Here is a 24,983-nt window from a genome sequence, read left to right on the forward strand (position 1 = left end):
TTGATACCGGCTGCCAACTAGACATGGAGCCATTGATCACTCCCCGCTGAGCCCAACAATCTAGCCAACTTTCTATCCATCTTATCGTCCATTCATCCAGCCCATACTTCTTTAACTTGCTGGCAAGAATACCGTGAATTCCTTTGGCTCTGAGGCTGGCACGTTGACTCCTTGTCCCAGACTCGGTTTCACTTCTCCCCTGGCTGAGCTGAGAGAGACTTTCCCCTGGCTTTTCGCTCCGTGGGGCAGCCAGGGAACCTGCAGGCTGCCCGGCCAGGGGCTGAGGCCCAGAGAAACGTGAATGCACCAGAACAAGCCAGAGAGCCTGGCAGCAAGGCGCAGAACATGGAGCAGGCATGGGGGTCATTACTGACACCAGGGGAGAGAGCGCCCCCTGCAGCACCGTGCCCCCTAGCACCGTCTGGGGCATTGGGGTCAGGACTAGTGCCCCCTACAGAGCCCCCCACCCTGCAGATGGGTGCCCCCTAGAAATGTGAGACCTTGGGGGTGAGGGCACCCCCGATTGAATCACAGGTTCCGTCTCCCAACAGCACCCTGGGGTTTTTTGCTTAGTGCAACCCGACCCAACCCTCTTTAGACTAATTACGTCATCTTATTATTGACGAGGTGCTTTACTGTAGTGCTCAGGAGCCCCTGTCACGGGCCAGCACCCCACGGTGCTAGGTTCAAACACACCCTGTCTGAAAGAGCTCCTTTCTCCTTCCCTTTGCCACACACAAGTTCAGGAATCTTTTCCTTCTGCTACAGGTTTCCACACCCTCAGTAGATAACACGATCAAATCACCTTTCTGCTCTCCTTGTGCCCTGGCTAGGATCTCACCCTGATTAGACAGAGTTGCTGCACCCTTTCCCAACAGCACACTAGCAACAGGCAAAATACAAGCGCCAGAATTGTCTGGACTCTGGGATTTTGCATAGATTTTACTAACTGGATGCGATCTAGTTACAGGGCCATTCTCCCAAGCAGACACAAACTTAGGACCCTTCCCTTCCTGGGCTTTAGCTGAATCCAGAACCAGCTCTGAGACAACTGCACGACCCTCAACCATCACAGGCTGAAAGGCCCCTTCTGTCTGCTCCACAGACCAAGAAGAGCCGGACACACTTTCTCCTTGACCAGACACACAGCTTGGGATCTCATTCCCCTGGTCCCAGCACACAAGGCTGTTCGCAGACAACTGCTTGGAGATCAGGGTAGCTCCCTCCATAGGCAAGTCAATACCCCTGACAGACATAGGCACGTTTCCTTCACTGTCACAGTTCTCCCCCCAGGTAACAGGTAAGGTCCAGGGACACTCATCTTCCACTCTCCTCGCCTTCCCACCCTGCTGACTAGACAAAGCCATCAGCTCATAAGGCTGCCTAGGCTCATCCAGACTTTCCTTACCAAGCACCTTGCCACTCCCCACAGATCCCCTGCCCTGCCTGTGTCTCCCCCCCCCTCAGCTGGGGTCTCAGCTCCCACTGTGCTCAGCGCTGCCCTTGCTGTCCCAATGGGGGCAGGCAGCGAGCTCGCTGCTTTCCTCACTGCATCAGAGCCAGCGTGAGCCCCCTCTCCGGTGTGCAAGGGGGGCGGGGAGCCCCAGGGGTCTGGTTACAGGCAGGCAGGTATCCTGAGCCTAGCAGCTCCTCCCTGCTGCCAGCCAGGTCACCTGCATTTTCACTGACCATTTCCCTCTCCGCTGATTGGTTCCCTGGATTCAAATGCAAACCCTTGGCCGTTACAGGAGCAGGGTCTGGATCCTGTCCCAAAGAGACACAAAAAGAAAAGGAGGACTTGTGGCACCTTAGAGACTAACCAATGTATTTGAGCATGAGCTTTTGTGAGCTACAGTTCACTTCATCGGATGCATACCGTGGAAACTGCAGAAGACATTATATACACAGAGAGACCATGAAACAATACCTCCTCCCACCCCACTGTCCTGCTGGTAATAGCTTATCTAAAGTGATCATCAAGTTGGGCCATTTCCAGCACAAATCCAGGTTTTCTCACCCTCCCCCCCCCCCCCACACACAAACTCACTCTCCTGCTGGTAATAGCCCATCCAAAGTGACCACTCTCTTCACAATGACAGGTTTCAGAGTAGCAGCCGTGTTAGTCTGTATTCGCAAAAAGAAAAGGAGGACTTGTGGCACCTTAGAGACTAACCAATTTATTAGAGCATAAGCTTTCGTGAGCTACAGCTCACTTCCTCAGATGCATCTGAGGAAGTGAGCTGTAGCTCACGAAAGCTTATGCTCTAATAAATTGGTTAGTCTCTAAGGTGCCACAAGTCCTCCTTTTCTCTTCACAATGTGTATGATAATCAAGGTGGGCCATTTCCAGCACAAATCCAGGTTTTCTCACCCCCCCACCCCCATAAGAGACACAGTTACTCCCCAACAGGGTCTCACAGCTGATATCCTCGAGAACCCCAATGGCCAGCCAGCCCCACCTCTCCTGGGTCTGCACAGGGATCTGGGCCATAGGCAGGGCGAGGGGCTTCGTCCCTGGGACCCTCACCCAGCTCACCCAGCCCCTCAGCATCTGAGGCTGCACCACCAGGGGCCTGACACCAGTTCTCTCTGTCCCAGGATCTCGCCACCCCAGGAATGTCTCCCCATTGACCATCCCCTTCCGCTCCCACTGGGGGTCTGAGGGGCCTGGCCCCAGGAGACTCCATACAGACATATAGGCTGGGGTCAGGAGTGGGAGCCTGTCCACCTCCCCACCCATCTGGCTGATGGAGTCTATGGCCCTTGGGACCCAGCAAGGGAGCTAGACACCAGGGCTTTTCCACAGGGTCCCCCTGGTTCAAATCTCCAGCCTGCTCAAAGGCAGTGAGGTGGCATCCACATCTCCCCACTCCTTAACCAGGGACAGCAATTTACTCTCGAGGTTCCCTGCAGAACTGGCCCCCCGAGGTCTATCCCCACTATCCCGGGGAGGTCCCCTAGGCCTCTCCGCCCCACCACCGCCAGTTCATGCTGCTGTTGCTTCTGCAGCTCTTTCTCGGGCTCTCGCTGTCTCTCACAGTCCTCTTGCTCTCTCGGACTCAGCTCCAATCCCGTCCGTCTCCGATCCCCGGATGGGGAACCCGATCGTGAAGACCCTCGTCTGGTCGGGGACAGGAGTCTTGGGGATGCCTGGCTCCCACTCCAGCTGCTCCCAGATCCTGCTATAGCCCCATTTGGGGTCAGGAATCTGCTCCTTAGAGCGATCATCCTCCTCCAGCTGCGCGATTAACTCTGCTTTGGTGAACTTTCCAATGCTCAACCCTCTCTTTCTGCACAGGGTTACAATGTCCTTCTTAAGGAGACGGTGACAGGCCATCACTCCGCTCTTCCCAAGTTGTTGTGGACTCTCAGGCCTGTGTGTTCTCAGCTCCCCACGGTTTCCAGGGAGAACCCCTAGTGTGCCAGCCCTTCTCGAGGTCACCCCCTCTTTGTCAGGGTCGAGCTGCAGACTCCTCCGCCCTGGGACCGCTCGCTGCAATCCCCAGGGGAACACTGTTACTGCAAAAGTCCTTCTCTCTCCCAGGGCCGAGCCGCAGGCTTCTCCGCCCCTGAGACTGCTCACCGCAGTCCCCAGGGGTACCCCATTACTGCACAGTCCTTCTCACTGGTCACACACTCCCAGGGGTTAACCGCCCCCCGAAACCGCTCCTCTCCGAGCCTTCTGCATGCCTTGTCCTCGTCAATCCCCCTTCATTTTACTGCTCCCCCGTCACTTACTGCAGGAAGTGCCATCCACGGGGTGCAGTACATCCCACCGCTGCCACCGGTTGTCACGGAGTCCCTGGGCGATGCTCTGGAACTGCTCCCTACGAAGCCAGTCAGGACTCTGGGGCAGTCGCCTTTCTGTGAGCAGCCTGTCTGCAGGACACACAGCTCACCCGGCTTCCCCCTTCCTGGGTCTGACCTCGGAGCATTCAGCATCCTCTGCCCCTCCATGCGCTTCCCCCAGTGAGTCCGCTCAGGTGGGGCTCCTGGGGAAGCCAGAGGGTCCTGCCCCCCAACTCCGCAGTCAGACGGGACTCTCAGCCAGCCAGTAACACAGAAGGTTTATTAGACGACAGGGACATGGTCTAACACAGAGCTTGTAGGTGCAGAGACCGGGACCCCTCAGCTGGGTCCATTTTGGGGGGCAGTGAGCCAGACAACCCCGTCTGCCCTTCACTCTATGTCCCCAGCCAGCCCCAAACTGAAACTCCCCCCAGCCCCTCCTCCTCTGGGCTTTGTCCCTTTCCCGGGCCAGGAGGTCACCGGATTCCTTTGTTCTCCAACCCTTTAGCTCTCACCTTGCAGGGGGGAAGGGCCCAGGCCATCCGTGGCCAGGAAACAGGGTGTCAGCCCTTCTCTGTGTCCAGACCCCTGCCCACACCTGCCCTCTAGGGCTCTGCAATGATCCTACACCCTTACCCCACCCCCTAGAGACTTAAGAACTGCCTAGGGGAAACTGAGGCACCCCCACACTATTCAGAGGAAACATTAAGAACAGTCCCGCTCCGTCACAGCTCCCAGCCTATGTCTCGGACGAGAGAGAACAGATGGCATCGGACAGGCAGGGAAAACAATGACACAATACCAGACAGGACGTGATCTCAGCACACCAGCAGCCCCATGGCACTCGAGTTTTTCCCAGGCGTCCGTGAGTCCGTCACACCGTGGTATCTGTTTTTTGCACGCTCTGCCCAATAAACTTGGCGTGTTTCTCTAAGTGGCCTTGCAAACCCCAGGGCTTGGGCAGCCTGGATGAAATCAAATGACCTGCAAGACAACACGTAAAATCACCATGCAGCAGCCCTGAAATCCCTGCAGGCATTCGTACGGCCCGTACCCAGCGCAACGGATCCGCTTAGAGATCGGCAGGGGTTTGATGATACAGCGGGCCTGGGCTGAGCGTATCCAGTCTCTGCTGCTCTAGCATCAAATAAACAGATCGGCTCCGCTCAAGAGAGACCCTGACCGCAAATGCAGGTGAGAACAGAGGAGGCCCGGCCCCGGTGCGCTCCGTGCCCAGCAACTCCGACCACGACACACACGCACAAGAAAAATACACCGAACGGAAAACGTGCCGCTGCTGTGCCAGGCACTGCACAGACCCCCCCGCCCCCCCCCATCCGAGATTGGGGTCCCCGTGGTGCCAGGCACTGCACAGACCCCCCCGCCCCCCCATCCGAGATTGGGGTCCCCGTGGTGCCAGGCACTGCACAGACCCCCCCGCCCCCCCCATCCGAGATTGGGGTCCCCGTGGTGCCAGGTGACATGCTGACCCCATATCTGAGATTGGGGGCTCCCCATTGTGCTGGGTGCTGCCCAGACCCCCCCGGTCCGAGATAAGGACCGCCTGACTCCCTGGGCCGGGGCCTAGGACGTGCCGAGAGGGAGCGGCCCCGGTTAAACCAGAGGGGCCCGGGGCGTCCCCGAGTGCCAGGCACTCCAATCGGGCTCCATGGGGAACCCCGGCCCGGCTGCACTCGCGGGGCGGGGCCTGTCCTACAAGGGCCCTCGCAGCCCGGCCCCGGGGTGACCTGACCAGGCCCAGGAGCATCTCAGCCCCGGAGGGACACAGCCGTGCCCTCGCCCGGCCCAGGGCTGGGGGGAAACCGAGGCACCGGGCAGGGACAGAGCAAGTTAGTTGCAGAGCTCCAGATGGAACCCAGGAGTCCTGGCTCCCACACCCTCTGCTCCCCTCCCAGAGCCAGGGAGCGAACCCAGGAGTCCGGGCTCCCCGCCCCCCCTGCTCTCACCCACCAGCCCCCCTTCCCCTCCCAGCAGGGGAGAGAACCCAGGAGTCCTGGCTCCCAGCCCCCCTTCCCCTCCCAGCGCCGGGGAGAGAACCCAGGAGTCCGGGCTCCTAGCCCCCCTGCTCGAACCCACCAGCCCCCACTCCCCTCCCAGAGCCAGGAAAAGAACCCAGGCGTCCGGGTTACTGGGGGGAGGGGAGGAAGGGTTGCTCCTCCTCCTCTCGCGAGAGCTTGTACCTCCCATGTTCCCGAGAGGAGAGTTGTAAACAGAAGGAGCCAGAGGGGAGACCCCCCGCAGCCAGAGGGGGACCCCCTGTTCCTGACTCAGCCCTGCTCCAGGGGACAGACCCTCTGCGCCTCCATGAGCCAGCACTGACCAGGGGAGGCACCCCCAGCCAGCCAGAGCAGGTCAGTGCGGGGGTGGCCCCCCACTTAGACACCCCCTAGATAAGGGGGTGCTGCTGGGGAGGGGGGGCTGAAAGGAGAGGGGGGATGCTGAGGAGGGGGGACTGATAGAAGGGATCGCCCCATCTGGGGAGGGGGTGCTGCAGGGTTTTGGGATCTCCCGTTTGGGGAGGGGGTCCTGTGGGGACTGGGGGCTCAGACAGAGGGGACCATACTTGGTCCAGCCAGGACAGGGGGGTAATGCCAAGGGTGCATCTCAGTGCCCCGTGTCACCCGCCGCCCTGCCCCAGAGGTGGCCGCATGCCGGGCGAGGAGTCCCCATGTCACCCGCCACCCTGCCCCAGAGGTGGCCGCATGCCGGGCGAGGAGTCCCCGTGTCACCCGCCGCCCTGCCCCAGAGGTGGCTGCATCTCAGCGCCGGGCGAGGGGTCCTTGTGTCACCCACCGCCCTGCCCCAGAGGTGGCCGCATGCCGGGCGAGGGGTCCCCGTGTCACCCGCCGCCCTGCCCCAGAGGTGGCCGCATGCCGGGCGAGGGGTCCCCATGTCACCCGCCGCCCTGCCCCAGAGGTGGCCGCATGCTGGGCGAGGAGTCCCCATGTCACCCGCCGCCCTGCCCCAGAGGTGGCTGCATGCCGGGCGAGGGGTCCCCGTGTCACCCGCCGCCCTGCCCCAGAGGTGGCCGCATGCCGGTCGAGGGGTCCCCGTGTCACCCGCCGCCCTGCCCCAGAGGTGGCCGCATGCCGGGCGAGGAGTCCCCGTGTCACCCACCGCCCTGCCCCAGAGGTGGCCGCATGCCGGGCGAGGAGTCCCCATGTCACCCGCCGCCCTGCCCCAGAGGTGGCTGCATCTCAGCGCCGGGCGAGGGGTCCTTGTGTCACCCACCGCCCTGCCCCAGAGGTGGCCGCATGCCGGGCGAGGGGTCCCCGTGTCACCCGCCGCCCTGCCCCAGAGGTGGCTGCATCTCAGTGCCGGGCAAGGGGTCCTTGTGTCACCCGCCGCCCTGTCCCAGAGGTGGCCGCATGCCGGTCGAGGAGTCCCCGTGTCACCCGCCGCCCTGCCCCAGAGGTGGCTGCATCTCAGCGCCGGCCAAGGGGTCCCTGTGTCACCCGCCGCTCTGCCCCAGAGGTGGCCGCATGCCGGGCGAGGAGTCCCCATGTCACCTGCCGCCCCACCCCAGAGGTGGCCGCATGCCGGGCGAGGAGTCCCCGTGTCACCCACCGCCCTGCCCCAGAGGTGGCCGCATGCCGGGCGAGGAGTCCCCGTGTCACCCGCCGCCCTGCCCCAGAGGTGGCTGCATCTCAGCGCCGGCCAAGGGGTCCCTGTGTCACCCGCCGCCCTGCCCCAGAGGTGGCCGCATGCCGGGCGAGGAGTCCCCGTGTCACCCACCGCCCTGTCCCAGAGGTGGCCGCATGCCGGGCGAGGAGTCCCTGTGTCACCCGCCGCCCTGTCCCAGAGGTGGCCGCATGCCGGGCGAGGAGTCCCCATGTCACCTGCCGCCCCGCCCCAGAGGTGGCTGCATCTCAGCACTGATTGAGGGCAGTCCTGAAGCAGCTCCCTGGTCCCATGGCTCCCCACACACACAGCTCCCCTCATACTCCTGCCCTAGTGTAGGGAAAAGGGGCTCAGTTTGCGTGACCCCTTCAGCCCTCGGACTGGCAGCATGGGCTAGCGGGCACAGCCTGAGCCTCGGGACGCCCAGATTCTGTTCCCAGCTCGGCCACTGACCTGCTAGGCAAGTCCCAGCACCTCCGTGCCTCGGTTTTCCTTCCCTACCCATTGTCCGTCTCGCTTAGTTAGCTTGTAAGCTTTCAGAGTAGGGACAGCCCCGTATGCCTCCGATGCCCGACCGCCTGGGGGACCCCAATCTCGCTGCAGTCCCCAATCTTAGAACTGGACTGAGACCCTCCCAACTCATGTCACCCAGGTGCCAGCTGGGAAATTCCCCCCCAGTCCTGGCCCTGCCCACTTCCCAGCCAGCTCTTCGTTCCTGCTCTTGGCCATAAACCCGTCAGCGCCCCTGAACTTTGCTCCTTGGTTCAGTGCCGCTGGCACGGGGAGGCTCCTGGCAGCCAGGCCGCTGCGCCCGCAGCTGGGCTGAGCCAAGCGCCTCCCAGCCTGGGCCAGGAAACCAAGAGTGTCGGCCTCCGGTCCACGCCCAGACCTGTTCGGGCAGGGCTCCCCGCACCTCCCTCCAGCTGAGTGCAGGGCCCCTGGGGGGCCGGGCCCTGCGCTGACCGCACCTTCCAGCCGAGATCGGGGCCCCCACGTTGTGCCATTTCATCAAGAAGGAGTGGTGTTTAGCAGTTAGAGGGGGCTGGGAGCCAGGGCTCCTGGGTTCTCTCCCCGGCTCTGGGAGGGGAGTGGGGGCTGGTGGGTCAGAGCAGGGGGGCTGGGAGCTAGGACTCCTGGGTTCTCTCCCCAGCTCTGGGAGGCGAGAGGGGGCTGGTGGGTTAGAGCAGGGGGGGTGGGAGCCAGGACTCCTGGGTTCTGTCCCGGAGGGGAGTGGGATCTAGTGGGTTAGAGGAGGAGCGACGGTCCATTGACCCCAGCTGGGATCTGGCCCCACGGAGCGACGGCCGATGGACCCCAGCTGGGATCGGGGCCCCCGCTTACTTCGCTGCTATCAGGGGCTCACTGCCAGTGCCCGCCTCACGTCTGCCTGCCACAGCGCGGCCTCGTGGGCGCTCAATGGGCCCTTTGTCCCAGCTGCGAGCCCCGGGGCCGTCTTTCCGGGCAAACAGGCTGCTGCCGATCCGGCGGCTGCCCTCCGGGGACGTGATGTGGGGGGGCAGATCCGAGACTCCAACGGGGCCTGACCGGGCCTGGCCACCCTGCCCCTCTGGCCTCAGTTTTCCCTCGCGGCCCGTGTTGTGGAAGGTCTTCGGGGCAGGGACGGTCTCTGACAGGGGGGTGCGTGCCGGCTCTCCCGCGCCAGGCTCCCGCTTCTCCCCCTTGCAGGGCTCTGCCAGCTGCCAGGATGTGGCCCGAGCATGCCTTCCCCAGCCCCGTCATGGCCCTACTGCTCCGCACCTGCCTGCTGCTGCCCCCGGCAGACGCCTACATCCACGCGGTGAGTGGCCAAGGGCCAGGGGGAAGGGGGAGAGTGTGGGGGCAGGGACCCAGGGAGTGCTCAGATTGGGGGGGAACCGGAGCCTCTCTCATGCCAGCCTGATCCTTCTCCCTGCCCCGACAGGTGAGGGATCACAATGCCAGCATGGACTTCTCAGACCTGCCCGCCCTCTTCGGGGCCCTGCTGCCCAGGGAAGGACTCGTGGTGCGTAGCCGCAAGATCCAGCGGTCTGGTGGTCAGAGCAGGGGGGCTCCAGGATGCCTGGAGCCTCTCCCCAGCTCTGGGAGGGGAGTGGGGTCCAGTGGGTTAGAGCAGGGGAGGGCCTGAGAGCCAGGACTCCTGGGTTCTCTGCCCGGCTCTGGGAGAGGAGTGGGGACTGGTGAGTTAGAGCAGGGGGGCTCCAGGATGCCTGGGTTCTCTCCCCGGCTCTGGGGGGGGAGTGGGGTCCAGTGGGTTAGAGCGGGGTGGGGCCCTGAGAGCCAGGACTCCTGGGTTCTCCCCCTGGCTCTGGGAGGAGAGTGGGGGCTGGTGGGTCAAAGCAGGGGGGCTGGGAGCCAGGACTCCTGGGTTCTCTTCTTGGTTTATCCTGCCTGGCTGCAGGCCTGTGGGGTACTGACTCTGATGTCCTGCTTTGCTCCAGGGCTATCTGGTGGAGGCCAAGCCCAGCAACGCCTGTCAGCCCATCGAGGGGCCCCCGGACTCCAGCAACGCCACCCGGTTCATCGCCCTCATTCGCAGATACGAATGCAACTTCGACATCAAGGTGGGGGAGGTCTTGGGGGGCAGTGACGGGGAGCTGGGGGGCAGCCGTGGGGGAGCCCAGCCCAAAGACAGGACCTCCAGACAGATCCTGTCCTGACCTCCCACCCAGGTTGTGCCCTGAACCACGAGGTCTGATAGCCCTTCTCACACATCCACTGAGCTCAGGACTCCTGGGTTCTCCCCCAGCTCTGGGAGGGGACTGGGGCTGGGGGGTTAGGGCGGGGGGGCCAGGAGCCAGGACTCCTGGGTTCTCTCCCTGGCTGCGGGAGGGCGCTGCCCCCCCTGACCTGTCCCCCCCACCCCACTCTAGGTGTTGCATGCACAGCAGGCCGGGTTCGACGCCGCCGTGGTGCATAACACGGGCTCCAACAAACTGCTCAACATGGCCTGGAATGATGGTGAGTGGGGCAGGGGAGGGGCTTTCCCTAGGCTCCGCCCCCAAGTTCTGGCATGCGGGGGGTTACTCTCAGGGCTCCCCAGGGAGGCGCTCCGCCCCCCATGTGCAGGCTGGATTGTGGCAACTCCTAGCAGCGGGGGTGCAGGAGTGAGACTCCCGCTCTCCGCCCCCAATTGGCTCCCCCCACTGCCAGGATCCGCCCGGTCAACCTCCCCTGCTGCTGGGGTCCCCACGCCGCCCACCTCCCCCCCGGGGGAGCTCTGGGCAGAGCGAACCCACTGTCTGAGGGGTTAACGTCCCCCGGGTGTGGGTCAAGAAGTTCTCTGTGGGCCTGGCTGAGCCCCTCTGCCATCTCTCTGCCCCACAGAGAGGATTCGGGAGCAAATTGCTATCCCGTCGGTCTTCGTGGGGGAGACAGCCTCCGACTACCTGCGCTCCAAGTTCAGCTATGAGAAGGGGTAGGCACCTGCCCGCCTGCGGGGGGGTGGGGGGGCGCTGTGTGGCCTGGGCCCCCTGCAGAGAAACGCCTTGAGCCATGGGAGACCCCCATCTTCCTCCTGTCCCCACCGCAGCCCCCGAGCCTGGAGGAATCCCAGCGGGGGCCAGGCCCCCCGCTCGGAGTGCATGTGTGACAGATGGGCGCGGCTTACCTTGCTTTCCCTGGGTGCCCCCCAGGGGCTCCATCAGTAGGGAGGGGAGTGGGGGCTGGTGGGTTAGAGCTGGGGGTGGGAGCCAGGACGCCTGGGTTCTCTCCCTGGCTCTGGGAGGGCAGTGGGGGCTGGTGGGTTAGAGTTGGGGGTGGGAGCCGGGACGCCTGGGTTCTCTCCCTGGCTCTGGGAGGGCAGTGGGGGCTGGTGGGTTAGAGCTGGGGGTGGGAGCCAGGACGCCTGGGTTCTGGTCTGGAGGCAGAGTGCGGGCTAGTGGCCAGCATCTCCACCCTGACTGACCCCACTGTCTCCGGTCCCCCAGCGCACACATTATCCTGATCCCTGAGTACATTTTCCCGCTGGGCTATTACCTCATCCCCTTCACCGGCGTGGTCGGCATCATCATTGCTGTGATGTGCACCATCCTGGTGAGTGACGTCCCACCACACTGTGCGGGGCAAGGGGCGGGAGAGCCAGGACTCCTGGGTTCTCTCCCCGGCTCTGGGAGGGGAGCGGGGGCTGGTGGGTTGGAGCAGGGGGGCGCTGGGAGCCAGGACTCCTGGGTTCTGTCCCCGGCTCTGGGAGGGGAGTGGGGGCTGGTGAGTTAGAGCAGGGGGGGCCGGGAGCCAGGACTCCTGGGTTCTCTCTCGGCTCTGGGAGGGGAGTGGGGGCTTAGAGCAGGGGGGCCGGGAGCCAGGACTCCTGGGTTCTCTCCCCGGCTCTGGGAGGGGAGTGGGGGCTTAGAGCGGGGGGGCCGGGAGCCAGGAGTCCTGGGTTCTCTCCCCGGCTCTGGGAGGGGAGTGGGGGCTTAGAGCGGGGGGGCCGGGAGCCAGGACTCCTGGGTTCTCTCCCTGGCTCTGGGAGGGGAGTGGGGGCTTAGAGCAGGGGGGGCCGGGAGCCAGGACTCCTGGGTTCTCTCCCCGGCTCTGGGAGGGGAGTGGGGGCTGGTGGTTAGAGCAGGGGGGCCGAGAGCCAGGACTCCTGGGTTCTGTCCCCGGCTCTGGGAGGGGAGTGGGGGCTTAGAGCGGGGGGGCCGAGAGCCAGGACTCCTGGGTTCTCTCCCTGGCTCTGGGAGGGGAGTGGGGGCTTAGAGCCGGGGGGGCCGAGAGCCAGGACTCCTGGGTTCTCTCCCCGGCTCTGGGAGGGGAGCGGGGGCTGGGGGGTTGGAGCAGGGGGGGGCCGGGAGCCAGGACTCCTGGGTTCTGTCCCCGGCTCTGGGAGGGGAGTGGGGGCTTAGAGCGGGGGGGCCGGGAGTCAGGACTCCTGGGTTCTCTCCCTGGCTCTGGGAGGGGAGTGGGGGCTTAGAGCAGGGGGGGCCGGGAGCCAGGACTCCTGGGTTCTCTCCCCGGCTCTGGGAGGGGAGTGGGGGCTGGGGGGTTAGATGGGGGGCTGGGAAGTCTTGGAACCCCCTCACCCCCCGGTCTGGCTGGCAGATCGTTCGCTGTGTTCAGCACCGGAAGAGGCTGCGCCGTCACCGGCTCTCGAAGGACCAGCTGAGGAAAATCCCCGCCCACAAGTATCAGAAAGGTAACTGGCCACCAGGGGGCCCCCTCTCGGCGTCAGGGCTGCCCCCAATGCCCCAGGGCGGCGCTAGGGGGTGCTGTGGGGGGGTCTCTCCCCGGCGGGCAGGGCCCCCATGCCCCAGCAGGAGGCTTAAGCCGGTCCCTAGAGGTGGCCGCAGCATGGGGGGTTCTTGGGCTGGCCCTGAGCCCTCTTTATCCTGGCACCCCCACCCCAGGGATGGGCTCTCAGGTGGCAGGGCAGGGCCCTTCCCAGCATGCAGTGGGGGCAGAGCACTGCATGCTGGGACGTCCCCCAGCCCAGCCCAAAACTGCCCCTCACCCATCCAGGCTGCAGTACAGCCTCTCCCCAGCGGGGGGCCCCCTGCCCCACGGCCGTCTGTCCTTCCGCAGCCCCCGGCCCTCAGATCCCATCCCCTCGCACTATGGGGAGGGGGCAGATCAAAGGAACAATCCCTCCAGCTGGGAGGCAGCCGGGAGGGGTCTAAGGGTGCCCCCTTGTGGGTGCAGGAGAGGGGAAGCTGGGGGCTGTGGGTTCCTCCACAGATGTGGGGTGCCTGTCTGAGCCCCAGCACGGGACGCTGGAAAGTCCCAGTGTCTGTGCGAGGCAGGTGGGGGGGTCAATCACCCTGTCTCCGGCTTCCAGCAGCCAAACCCCAAGCGGGGAGGCGTCAGGCCGGGGAGCGAGCGGCTGTGACCGAGGGTGTGAGACCAGCTCTGAGCGTTTCCCCCGCCCCCCAGTATGCCCCCGCCTCAGCTCCCAGCCCCCTTTGCAGCCTCTGGGCTCACATATCTACTGCGTGTTTTGGGGGACCCCCCCGAGGCACCCGCTTTCCCCTGTGTCAAAACCAGGCTGGGATTCCTTGCATGCTCACTGCAGGCTCACACTCTGGGAGCCAGGACGCCTGGGTTCTCTCCCCGGCTCTGGAAGGGGAGTGGGGGCTGGGGGTTAGAGCAGGGGGGGCTGGGAGCCAGGACGCCTGGGTTCTCTCCCCCCGCTGCAGCAGCCGGTTCAGCCCTGTCCCAGCTCTGGAGCCGGGGGGCGCTAACCGCAGTGACCTGAGGACTTGTCACCTCATGGCTGTGAAATGTTTCCCCAGGCTGGCGGGACGGGGGGACACTCTGGGGTCAGCCCGCCCTGCTGGCTCCAGTCCCCGATGCTGAGACACCCACCCCCTCCCTGGGCTGTGGGAGCCCCCAGTCCCCCATGAACTGAGCTCCCCACAGTCTCTGGGGGGCCCTGGGCAGGCAGGAGTCAGGGGCAGGTTTCCTCGCCAGCCCCCCCAAGTCTTGGATCTCTGTCCTCCAGATCCAGCTGCTGCGGGTTCCCTGTGGTGGGGGGAATGGGGCGGGGGCTTCCCTGGCTGATGCTTGTGGCTCTGGCTTCCTGCTGCTGCCAGCCCTTGCCCAGCCTCCAGGGTTAGAGTAGGGGGAGCTGGGAGCCAGGACTCCTGGGTTCTCTCCCGGCTCTGGGAGGGGAGTGGGGCCTGGCGGGTTAGACTAGGGAGGGGCTGGGAGCCAGGACACCTGGGTTCTCTCCCTGGCTGTAGGAGGAGAGTGGGGCCTGGTGGGTTAGAGTAGGGGGAGCTGGGAGACAGGATTCCTTGGTTCTATTTCTGCCATTAGAAGGGGGAAGGGATGCAAAAAATACCTCCTGGCTCTCAGCCCCCTCCCTTCTAGCCCCCAGCCCCCAGATCCCTCCCAGAACTGGTGAGAGAACGGGGGCGTCCTGGCTCCCAGGTTCTAGCCCTCAGTCTCCCCCTCCCCCTCAAGCTGTCAGCAGAACCCAGGCGTCCTGCCTCCCAGGGAGCTGTTGCAGCCGTTCCACCGCCCGGCGGGGCGGCGGAGCGGGGTGCTCTCGGGTTGAGTAAGCGCCAGGGGAGGAAGCGCCAGGGGAGCGCTCGCATTTACCTTATAAGGGCTTGAGCCGGAGCGGCTGGGTTTACTCCGCAGCCCCTCTGACCGCTTCCCCTCCCGGGTAGGCGCTGGGGCGGGAGCCGGAGCTTCCTGTTTTCGCTGAGACGCTCGAGCCCTGGAGCTGAAATGGGCCTCGGGTCCCAGGCCTCTGTCATCCAATGCAGCCACCTCTGGGGCGGGGCGGCGGGATACACAGAGACCCCTCACCCAGTGCTGAGATGCGGCCACCTCTGGGGCGGGGCGGCGGGATACACAGGGACCCCTCACCCGGCGCTGAGATGCAGCCACCTCTGGGGCGGGGCGGCGGGGTACACAGGGACCCCCTTGCCCGGCGCTGAGACGCGGCCACCTCTGGGGCAGGGCGGCTGGTGACACAGGGACCCCTCATCCAGCGCTGTGATGCGGCCACCTCTGGGGCGGTGCAGCGGGTGACACAGGGACCCCCTTGCCCGGCGCTGAGACGCGGCCACCTCTGGGGCGGGGCGGCTGGTGACACAGGGACCCCTCGCCCGGCGCTGAGATGCAGCCACCTCTGGGGCAGGGATGTGGGTGGAAAGGAGGATTTTGGCCTCAGACACCTTCCTGTGAATACATGTCCCTAGGGAGACGTTGCCATGTGTGTTTCATTGCTCCTAAGTCCCAACAGACTAAGCACAATTCTAGACCTGTCCCCAGGACTCCTGGGTTCTCTCCCCAGCTTGGGGAGAGGAGCGGGGCCTGGTGGGTCGGAGCAGAGGGGGCTGGGAGCCAGGACTCCCGGGTTCTCTCTCTGGCTCTGGGATGCAGGGCTGTTATCCTCTCACTGTATGAGCTTGCCCTGGTCCCACCCCCTCCCTGTGCCTCAGTTTCCCCCGTATGTCTGGGCTAACGGCTCCCTCCCGTCTCTCTGCCAGGGGACGAGTATGACGTCTGCGCCATCTGTCTGGATGAGTACGAGGAGGGAGACCGGCTGCGGATCCTGCCCTGTGCCCACGGTGAGGACGCCTGGGTTCTCCCTCCGGCTCTGGGAGGGGAGGGGGGCTGGGGGTTTAGAGCAGGGAGGGGCTGGGAGCCAGGACGCCTGGGTTCCACTCCTGGTGGCGGGGTGTAACTGCCGTCCCCCTCCCCCAGCCTATCACTGCCGGTGCGTGGACCCCTGGCTGACGCAGACCAAGAAGACCTGCCCGGTGTGCAAGCAGCGAGTGCTGCGGACGGCCGAGGACTCAGACTCGGAGGGCGAGGGCCACCAGCGGGGCGAGGAGGAGGAGCCCCACTCGGAGCGAACCCCACTGCTGGGCCCCTCCTCCGCCGCCAGCACCCCCTCCTTCGGCAGCATGGCCGAGGCACGGGGCCCGCCCTCCGGCCAGGAAGGCTCTGAGGAGGGGCCCCTGGCCACCCCCCAGGGGCAGCGCCCTGAGGGCCTGGGGGACAGCATCCTTGTCTGACCCCCTGGATGGACTCCCCAGGGGGCCTCTACCCCCAATCTTTCTTTGTATTTTAAACTGTGCACAAAACAGGGGCCCCCACCAGGGATCCAGGCTTGGACCCCCTTCCTGTGGGACTGGGGTGACCCCCAGCTTCCCTTCGGACCTGCAGCCCCGCCCCGGGGGATCGATTACGTGCCAAGGCTGTGGGACACGGGGTGTCAGGGCTTTGCAGGACGGTGGGGGGGCTTTGCACAGCTCGGGGTATGAGGGGCATGGGCGGAGATGGATTCTCTCCCCTGTCCCAGAGGGGAGTCGGGGCTGGTGGGTTAGAGCAGGTGCAGTGGGGGTGGGAGCGGAAGCCAGGACTCCTGGGTTCTCAGCGGGGGCGGGGAGGGGGAAGCACACAGCCCTGAAGAAACCAGCCACCCTTCCCCCCTCCGGGGCTCAGCAGCCGGCTGGGTGTAAACACTGTGGCCGGGTGACATTCCTGCCTGCGCCTGGGCCCTGCTCCTGGCCTCCCCCTGGGGGCACCCGCCCCACTTCGCACCAGCTGTTGGGATTAGGGAGAGGGGGCTTTGGCCAGCCGCCACTGCCCCCTTGCCCCAGTTCATGGTCCCGCAGCAGGACGCAGGGGCAGGCCCACTCTTTCTAGGGCGGAGAGCAGGGAGGAGGGGGGCTAGAGACCCCACTGGCCCCCACGGCTGGCCCCCCCTCCAGGCTAGAAGAATGTGGCTGTACCCTGGGAGCAGTGGGAAGCTTTGGCTACCATATGCCGGGGGGGGGGGGACAGGGGGGACCTATAATTCCAGGGGGTATAGCCCATCTGTCTGGCTCAGCCCGAGTCTGTCCTGTTGAAGCCCCCAGGCAGGGTGGACTAAAGCCAGACCTGTCCTTGCCCCCAGTGGCTACCCCCCTTCCCCCCGTTAGGAGGCTAGCAGGGGGCAGGGACTGCTTTCCTTTAGCGTCATGGGCCCCCCTCCTGCAGGGCTCCCCTGTCTCCGCCACACCCCCCTTTAACCTGAGAGCCATTTCAGCCCTTCCTTCTTAGCCCCAGGGGCCAGCCCGACCCCAGCTCCTGCTTTTGATTTGCAGCTGTGACTTAACTAGGGGTGCAGCATGGTTCCCCCCCACCTTCACTCTGCAGAGTCCTGGACCAAAATGGGGGGTGCCTGTTTGTGCTTTTAGCCCCCCAGGGGGTCTTATGGGCCATTAACACCTTGTCTGTCTGTCCCTGCCCCGGCCCCTGGGGCCTGTTCCCTTCACACTATGACCCATAACCCCCGGGGGGGGGGGGTTACTGGAGCTCATTCCTTGGCTGCTTTTTTTAACCAATTGTGGGGTGGGTCACGCCACGCACCCCGGCCATGCACCCAGGGGTCAGCAGCACCCAGGGCACGCCTGGCAGGTCAGGGCACCTCTTCGAATAAAAGATACTTGCCCTGTATTGACTGGTGACTCTTTGGGGTCACGTGCACTGGGCAGGGGGCCGGGCTGGGTGCAAGGGGGAGACACGCTGTACACACCATCGCCCCCCCTCCCCCCAGCACACTGTACAGAGCCCCCTTTCGTCCCGCAGTGCCGGAGTCCAGAGGGGCTGCGACTGGGGGGGCACGGTTTCGGAGCCAGCCCCAGAGGATGGGGGCGGGGCGGGGAGAAGGACTCAACTGGATGTGGGTCAGGCACACGCTCCTGGGTGGCTCGCTCACGGGCAGCGGGCACAGGGCAGGGTGTTTAAGACGACTTCATTGGCAGCAACGAGGTTCTTCGGTCCAGGAAGGTCTGGAGCCGCTCAGCTGGGGGCTCCCCCCCAGGCCAGGCCCAGCCCAGCCCAGCCCCCCTGCCAGCCTTCCACAACTGGGGCTGCGCAGACCCCCCCCGCCTCAAGCACCGTAGACAACTGGGAGGGGGAAACCGGCCCCGGGCCTTCCCCTCTGTGTGCAAGGACCAGGAATAGAACCCAGGCATCCTGACCCCCCCCTCCCCCCACAGCCCAGCACCCAACCCCTAGGCCACAGCCAGGGGAAGACCTGGCTGCAGGGATGGGCAGGAAGCCAGCCCTGGGTGCCCCACCTAAATGGACAGCAGCAGAGGTGGGAGTCGCCCCCCCTCCCCCCACAAGGCAGGATCCCTGGCCCCTCCCAATCAGCTGTTCACACCCCTCCCTGCACCATGACTCAGGCTGGGTGCAGGACTGTGCACCTCTCTCCTGCCAGCTGGGGGGGGCGGAGCATGGGGGGGAGGGGCAGGAATCTCCCAGGCTGCACCCCCTCCCCCAGCTGAACTCTGACTCCGCAAGCCCTTCCCTAGCCAGGGAGAGAACCCAGGAGTCCTGGCACCCAGCCCCCCCCCGCCCTAACCCACCAGCCCCCACTGCCCTCCCAGAGCCAGGGAGAGAACCCAGGAGTCCTGGCACCCAGCCCCCCCCCGCCCTAACCCACCAGCCCCCACTGCCCTCCCAGAGCCAGGGAGAGAACCCAGGAGTTCTGGCACCCAGCCCCCCCCTCTAACCCACCAGCCCCTACTCCCCTTCCCGAGCCGGGGAAGAGAACCCAGGAGTCCTGGCACCCAGCCCCCCCCCGCCCTAACCCACCAGCCCCCACTGCCCTCCCAGAGCCAGGGAGAGAACCCAGGAGTTCTGGCACCCAGCCCCCCCCTCTAACCCACCAGCCCCTACTCCCCTTCCCGAGCCGGGGAAGAGAACCCAGGAGTCCTGGCACCCAGCCCCCCCTGCTCTAACCCACCAGCCCCCACTCCCCTCCCAGAGCCGGGGAGAGAACCCAGGAGTCCTGGCTCCCAGCCCCCCCTGCTCTAACCCACCAGCCCCCACTCCCCTCCCAGAGCCGGGGAGAGAACCCAGGAGTCCTGGCACCCCGCCCTAACCCACCAGCCCCCACTGCCCTCCCAGAGCCAGGGAGAGAACCCAGGGGTTCTGGCACCCAGCCCCCCCCTCTAACCCACCAGCCCCTACTCCCCTTCCCGAGCCGGGGAAGAGAACCCAGGAGTCCTGGCACCCAGGCCCCCCTGCTCTAACCCACCAGCCCCCACTTCCCTCCCAGAGCCGGGGAGAGAACCCAGGAGTCCTGGCTCCCAGCCCCCCCTGCTCTAACCCACCAGCCCCCACTCCCCTCCCAGAGCCGGGGAGAGAACCCAGGAGTCCTGAGTGCCCCCAGAGCAGACACTAGACACAGATACACCTTGAGAATTATTCAAATTTCCTTTTTATTTCTCTTGTTCCAATATAGTTTCCCCCCCCTCTTAAACCCCCCTTCCCCCCCAAAAAAAACCTACAACTGGCTTTTTTTGTTTTGTTTTTTTTAAAACAACCAGAAACAATTTGGCAGCAAGGAAGAGGATTTTTGTGATAGAAAAGGCGGTGGGGAGAGAGGCGGGCCGGAGTGGAGAGCCGAAAGCGAGGAGTGGGGGGTGCTCCAGGCCCGGGGCGGGCGGGGGCCCGGCGGTCCCCGCCAGGGTGGGCATCAGTAGTAGCGCAGCGGAGTGCCAGGCCGGCGTCAATACTGCAAGTTTCTCAAGTGTTGGGCCATGTCGAAGCATTTCTTGTTCACGCAGCCGCCGTGAATGCCCTCCTTGCCCATGGCCAGCACTATCGCTGCGGGGGGAGGAAAGAGGGGTGAGGGGCCAGGCTGCCACCCCCAACTACCCTCTGCCCCCTCCCCACCATCACAGGCCAGGGACGGAAGAGGACGATGGCCCCGTGGGGTCTGATCCAGTCAGGTAACCCCTACCCCAGCACCTACAGGAAACCCAGGAGTCCTGGCTCCCGGCCCGCCCGCCCTAACCCACCAGCCCCCGCTCCCCTCCCAGAGCTGGGGAGAGAACCCAGGAGTCCTGGCTCCCAGCCCACCCACCCTAATCCACCAGCCCCCACTCCCCTCCCAGAGCCGGGGAGAGAACCCAGGAGTCCTGGCTCCCAGCCCCCTGCTCCAACCCACCAGCCCCCGCTCCCCTCCCCAAGCCGGGGAGAGAACCCAGGAGTCCTGCTGCCTCCCGCCCCCTTGCAGCTGTTCATGAAGCCTGTTCATGAAGCCTGGGCGATGTGGGGCTGAAGCAGCTGGATCCAGGGCCAGCTGTTGTGGGCCCCGCTGCAGGGAAAGGGGTCAGGCCTCAGGCTGGTCAGGCAACAGCTGCTGGGAGGGAACGCCCCGCTGGCTTTGGGGTGGGGAGTGGGGAAGCGAGGGCCCGACAGGCAGCCCCAGCTGCAAGAGATGGGGAGGCTGGCTGGACCCCATTCCCCTCCCAGAGCCAGGGAGAGAACCCAGGAGTCCTGGCTCCCATTCCCAGCCAGCAGACCCCAGCTGGGTCACTGGGGGTCCGCTGGGGGAAGGGAGAGGACCCAGGCGTCCGGCACTCACCCTTGTTGGTCATGCAGACTGCAATGTTGTAGGTGGGGGTCTCGCCCGTGGTCTTGGTCCGCAGGTCCATGGTGTACTCCCCCTCGATGAACAGGTTGTCCCGGATCACCGAGCACTTCATGCCCCCCAGCGTCACCCCGTTGATGAAGATGCCGCTACGGTCCTTGGAGATCAGCGTGTTCACCTCTGCCGGCTGGGGAGGGGGGCAGAGGTCAGGGGTCACACTGGACAGGCTCAGGGAGCCCTGCCCCCCACCTCTTCTGGCACTGGGGAGAGAACCCAGGGGTCCTGGCTCCCAGACCCCTCCCAGAGCTGGGGAGAGAACCCAGGAGCCCCCAAGCAGCTGCTTTCCATGGGGTGGGGGGAGAAACAGCGGGACCCAGAGCAGCTGTCCAATTGAACAAGTCCCCCTTCTATTCTCCGCCAGGAGACTCCTGCCCCCCACCCCTCCATCTGGGTGCAATCCAGCCATGCCCGGGGCGGGGGCATTGGCCCCCTTTGGGGGCAGAGTCTGGATCCACACTGGTCGTAAAGGGGCATTAAGGGTCCTGGATTCACCCCCCCACCCCCAATCTCTCTCTCTCTCTCTGCAGCCTGGGGGGCGGGGGGAGACCAAATCCTCCTCCCACCCCCAGTCACGCCCAGACTCCTGCCCCCCTGCAGAGTCTGGCCATAGGCAGCTGAATGGGGGGAGGGTGGGGGTGTCTCCCCTCCTCACCCAGTTTGTTGTGGGCAGGATGGGGGAGCGAAATGGACCCCCAATTTCACCCTCTTCCTCTAGGGGGCAGGTGGACTGAGTGGTCTTATCCCCCCCCCTTCCCCAACTTCCCCTTCTAAGAGCTTCCTGTCTCAGCAGACACCGCCCCCCCAAACCCTCCCCCCACAGAGCTGCTGCTGCTGCCCCCCCCTCCAGAAATCTAGGTGTCCCCACCCCGCACGAAGATCCTTATCTTCGGGGGATGGGACAGGACATGGACTTGCACATTCTTGGTTTATTTCCTCTATCAGCCACCCCCCCCCGTCTGCACCCCACCCCCCTCCCCCATCAGGTTCCATAGGAAACTGACAACCCTGCAATGGGGGTTTTGAGGTTTTAAACCTCTTCCTCCCCCAACCTCTGCCCCTAAGACCAGGGCAGAGACACCCCACCCCCACGGGGAGGGACCAGGTGGAGTTTGGGGAGGGGGTTTGTGAGCTTACGAATAGGGGGGCTCCTTGGATGGCCATCACCCCTGAGAATAGATATGGGGGGCAGCCCCACCTTGCAAACTGGGGGAGGGTCCAGAGCACAATCCACTCTCCCCCCAGAGCCAGAAAAAGAACCCAGGAGTCCTGGGTCCCAGCCCCACCCTGCTCTGACCCACCAGCCCCCACTGGCCTGCCAGAGACAGGGAGAGAACCCAGGAGTTCGGGAGGAAACTGGATTTTGTGGGGGGGGGGTTCCCCCCATGGATGTTATGGGCTTTGGCAAACCCCAGCCCAACCTTTAACAGCCCCGGCCAGGATATGAGACCAGCACCACAACCCCCTGCACCCGGGGCCAGCCACGTGCCAAAATCCAGCCAGCTGGGGCCCTGCCGAGCGCCCCCCCAGTACAAAGTTCCGCAGACACTGGGGAAAAGGTGGGGGTGCAGAGGGGTCCCAACACATGAGCAGCAGGTCCCTGGCCCAACCTCAGGGGTGGGGGCAGAGACTGGGGGGTAATGGGCAGGGAGGGGAAGTGTCCGCCCCTCCGTATTCTCCAGCCCAGTGCTTTTCACCACCCTGCCAACTCAGGGGCCGCCTCACACCCCGAATCAGTAGCACAACTGCATGAAGTGGGGGCGGGTGGGGGAATATTTCTGTGGCAATGAGCCACTTGGGGGGGAAGCGGGGGCCACCCCCCAGGATCAGAGCCACTCAGGGGACCTGAGGATCACAGGCACCATTGGGATGTGGGAGATCTGGGAGAGTTTGACCAGACTCCCTCCCCTTTATGGCCAGGAGACAAGGACGTAGATACTCTCCCAGGCAGGGGGCCCCCGAATTCTGGGTGGTTTTCCAGGCAGAAAGCGGGGGGGGGGGGCGGGGGGAGATCCGTTTTCGACATGTGTCCAGCCACCCCACTGAACAAGGACGGTTTGAAGAGGGGAAATATTTTTGCATTCCCAGCCAAATGAGAAAAGTTTCTGCAAAGAGTGAGAAAGGCGGGCTGGGAGTGGAGGCCATGAAACAGACTTCGGTTTTGAAACAGAACTGGGGAAGCCAAAGATTTAGACCAGACCCGCCCCCCCCCCGCGAGAGGCGAGGCTGAACTAAAGAATGATTGTTGCAAAGCAGAGGGGGGGAGGAAAGGAAAAAAAGATCTGGAAAGATTAGGAGGGAGACAGATTCAGGCCCACAGCGGCAGGCGGAGGCAGAAGGCAGAGACGTGGCAGTAAAAGGAGAGATTAAATACAGACAGACGGCTTCCTGCCCCCACCCATTTTATTAACCAAGGGGGGAGGGAGAGGGGGGAAGTCAGCTTTGCTTTCAAGAAGTTAGCAAAAGTTTCTTCTCCGCTACCCGGGATTTTTTGCACACACAGCAAATGCTCAATTTGCCTCCTGAGTCCCAGACCCCAGGCCTCCCCAGCCCGCAATCCTGGCAATCCTGGTGTCACAAGGCGTGTGCAAATGAGGGGGGGGGGGTCTATTCGGAGGCATGCCACACAAAGTTAGCCATTTTGAACTCTGTTACAGGGATGGAGAGGCCAGCTGCAGCCATCTCTGGGGTGGGGCAACTCCCCTCACAGGGATCCCAGGCCCCAAGTTGCAGCCACCTCTGGGGTACGCGGCAGCCCCCAGAACCAGGGAATCCAATTCATTCCCCAGCGCAGTAAAAAAAAAGCTAAAAACTTTCCCGCCCCTAGACGCTGGCAGATTCACTGTGGCGGGTTCCCCTCAGCCAGGATGGGACAAGCTGGGAAACCAGCCCTGGGCCTTCACAGGGGGGCAAAAAGATAAAGACTCCAGGATCCGGGAATTTGGACCCTGGATCCAGTTCATTTTGCAGAGCCCGGGGGCAGATTTAGGCCTCATCTCTCCCCCCCCCCACACCTACTCTCCCCCCCCTTGGCCTTGAGTCATTTCCTCCTGGTAGCTCCAGGGTGGGGTGGGGCCAGGCCAGAAGGTGCCAGCTGGGTGGGTGGGAAGCAGGGAGCCACCGGGAAGCAACCCCTGTCGGGAGGGCAGCAGAGCAGAGAGAGGAACTGGAGGCTGGGGCTGGTGGGGGGGGGGTTGTCACCCCCCACCCCGTCACTGTCTGATCCTTTGCAAGAGGAAGTGGGTTTTTTTGTGCACGCAGAGATCCTGCAAGGGTGAGATGGGGGAGGGGCTGGCAGTAAGAAAGGGGGGTGGGGTGGGGGGCAGCAGAGAAGGAAGTAGAGTCGCCTGGGGGCTGCAGCTCGCTGGCTGCAAACTCTGGGTTCTTCCCCCCTCCCCGCCACTTTGCAAACTTTTTTTTGTGTTTTAGCCAGTGGCCCTGGCTTCCAGGGCCGGCTACCAGAAAAGTCTCCCCCCACCCTCCATGTGCTCCCATCACATGCCGCCCCTCCCAGTTCCTCTTCTTCGCCATGGACAATCTAACCCCCCCCCTTTGCCCCCAGCACCCCATTTCTGCCTCCCACGTGCTCCCCTTTTCACTCAGAGCCCTCCTTGGGGGCCGCCCCCCATAAAGGCCTCTGTTCCCACCCTACCCCCGATCCCCTTCTCTCCAAAGCACCCCTCACCTACATACACTCCTATAATCCCCCTCCGATGCACGCCCAGGGGGTCCCCCCCTTTCTGAAAGGAGCCCCCCGGGTGCCCCCTGCCTTTCTGCAATGCACCCCATCCCTCGTCCCTACCCCCCTCTTTTGCAGTACAGCCAACTATGCACCCCCCATCCATTCTTCACCCCCCCACTTTAGCAATGCAAGCCTCCTCTTTCCAATGCAGCCCCCCCATCCACTCCCCCGGCCTCCCCCCCTTTGGCATCCAGCCCCCCCATCCACTCCCCCGGCCCCCCCCTTTGGCATCCAGCCCCCCCATCCACTCCCCCGGCCCCCTCTCTTCCAAGGCGGCCCCCCCATAGCACTTCCGGTCCCCCTCTCTTCCAATGCAGCCCCCCCCATGGCACTTCCCGCCTCCCCTCTTTGCAATCCAGCTCCCCCTGCAGCCCCCCCTCACCGTGATGCTGCACAGCGTCTTGCCCGGGGTGGCGGCCCAGACGCACGGGGTGTCCTTGTAACCCACGATGGCCACGTCCTGGCAGATGCCGTCGCACATGAGGCGGTCGACGTAGCAGCTCCAGCCGCTCATGGCTGCTGCTGCTGGGGCTGGGGCGGAGCCGGCGGCGGGGCTGCAGCGGGAGAGCCGGGGGGCGCGGCGCGCGCGGCCGCAGAATCCCGGGGCAAGGAAAAAAAAAAAACAAGAAAAGAAAAGGGCGCGAGACGCCGGACGCGACCGAATCAACCTCGCCCTGGAACGTGGAGGCCGCGGCGCGCGCGGGGCTCGGGGGGGCGCGCGCGGGGCGGGGCGGGGCGGGGCGGCGCGTGCGGCGGGGCAGGGAGGGAGGGAGGCTCGCGCCGCTTCGGCAGCACCGCGGCCGGGGGGAGGAGGAGGAGGCCGGTGCAGCGCGCGCGCTCGGGGGCGGGGGGTGCAGAGTCCGAGAGGCGTCTGGGGGGGCCCCCGGGCCGGGCGCGCGGCTTTTACAGAGCCCGCCGGCCCCGCCCCCC

At 64.7% G+C, this 24,983-nt stretch overlaps 4 protein-coding genes across 6 annotated transcripts; 2 read left to right on the top strand and 2 right to left on the bottom strand.

Annotated features, from left to right (window-relative positions):
- Positions 1-551: 551 nt before the first annotated feature.
- Positions 552-5,093, bottom strand: LOC311514155 (uncharacterized protein). 2 transcript variants are annotated; one of them, XM_084616573.1, is made up of 3 exons: positions 3,739-4,585; positions 3,039-3,493; positions 552-1,764 (listed from the first exon to the last, which is right to left on the bottom strand). In XM_084616573.1, the coding sequence occupies exons 1-3, from the start codon at positions 3,955-3,957 to the stop codon at positions 1,743-1,745; spliced, it is 696 nt and encodes a 231-aa protein (XP_084472699.1). In that variant the 5' UTR covers positions 3,958-4,585; the 3' UTR covers positions 552-1,742. The 2 variants fall into 2 exon arrangements, 1 of the variants encoding a protein (XP_084472699.1); XR_014709838.1 differs by lacking the exons at positions 3,039-3,493; positions 3,739-4,585 and adding an exon at positions 4,592-5,093.
- An 880-nt stretch (positions 5,094-5,973) lies between these two features.
- On the top strand, positions 5,974-17,322 carry RNF167 (ring finger protein 167). Of its 2 annotated transcripts, none has more exons than XM_084616569.1 (10): positions 5,974-6,161; positions 9,095-9,229; positions 9,353-9,433; positions 9,870-9,992; positions 10,302-10,389; positions 10,756-10,846; positions 11,358-11,463; positions 12,469-12,562; positions 15,366-15,446; positions 15,583-17,322. In XM_084616569.1, exons 2-10 carry the CDS (start codon positions 9,137-9,139, stop codon positions 15,894-15,896), a joined length of 1,071 nt encoding a protein of 356 aa, XP_084472695.1. In that variant the 5' UTR covers positions 5,974-6,161; positions 9,095-9,136; the 3' UTR covers positions 15,897-17,322. The 2 variants fall into 2 exon arrangements, with proteins under 2 accessions (XP_084472695.1, XP_084472696.1); XM_084616570.1 differs by having other exon boundaries at positions 9,118-9,229.
- Positions 6,379-8,474, top strand: LOC311513947 (uncharacterized protein). The gene is made up of 2 exons (XM_084616163.1): positions 6,379-6,558; positions 6,619-8,474. The coding sequence occupies exons 1-2, from the start codon at positions 6,399-6,401 to the stop codon at positions 7,881-7,883; spliced, it is 1,425 nt and encodes a 474-aa protein (XP_084472289.1). The 5' UTR covers positions 6,379-6,398; the 3' UTR covers positions 7,884-8,474.
- A 1,812-nt stretch (positions 17,323-19,134) lies between the features above and the next one.
- PFN1 (profilin 1) lies at positions 19,135-24,758 on the bottom strand. Its single transcript, XM_084616205.1, has 3 exons — positions 24,436-24,758; positions 20,249-20,441; positions 19,135-19,485 (listed from the first exon to the last, which is right to left on the bottom strand). Exons 1-3 carry the CDS (start codon positions 24,565-24,567, stop codon positions 19,388-19,390), a joined length of 423 nt encoding a protein of 140 aa, XP_084472331.1. The 5' UTR covers positions 24,568-24,758; the 3' UTR covers positions 19,135-19,387.
- Between the last annotated feature and the right edge of the window lie 225 nt (positions 24,759-24,983).

The sequence above is a fragment of the Lepidochelys olivacea genome, assembly GCF_965140295.1.
Source record: "Lepidochelys olivacea isolate rLepOli2 genome assembly, chromosome: 28".
NCBI classification, from domain to species: Eukaryota; Metazoa; Chordata; order Testudines; family Cheloniidae; genus Lepidochelys; species Lepidochelys olivacea.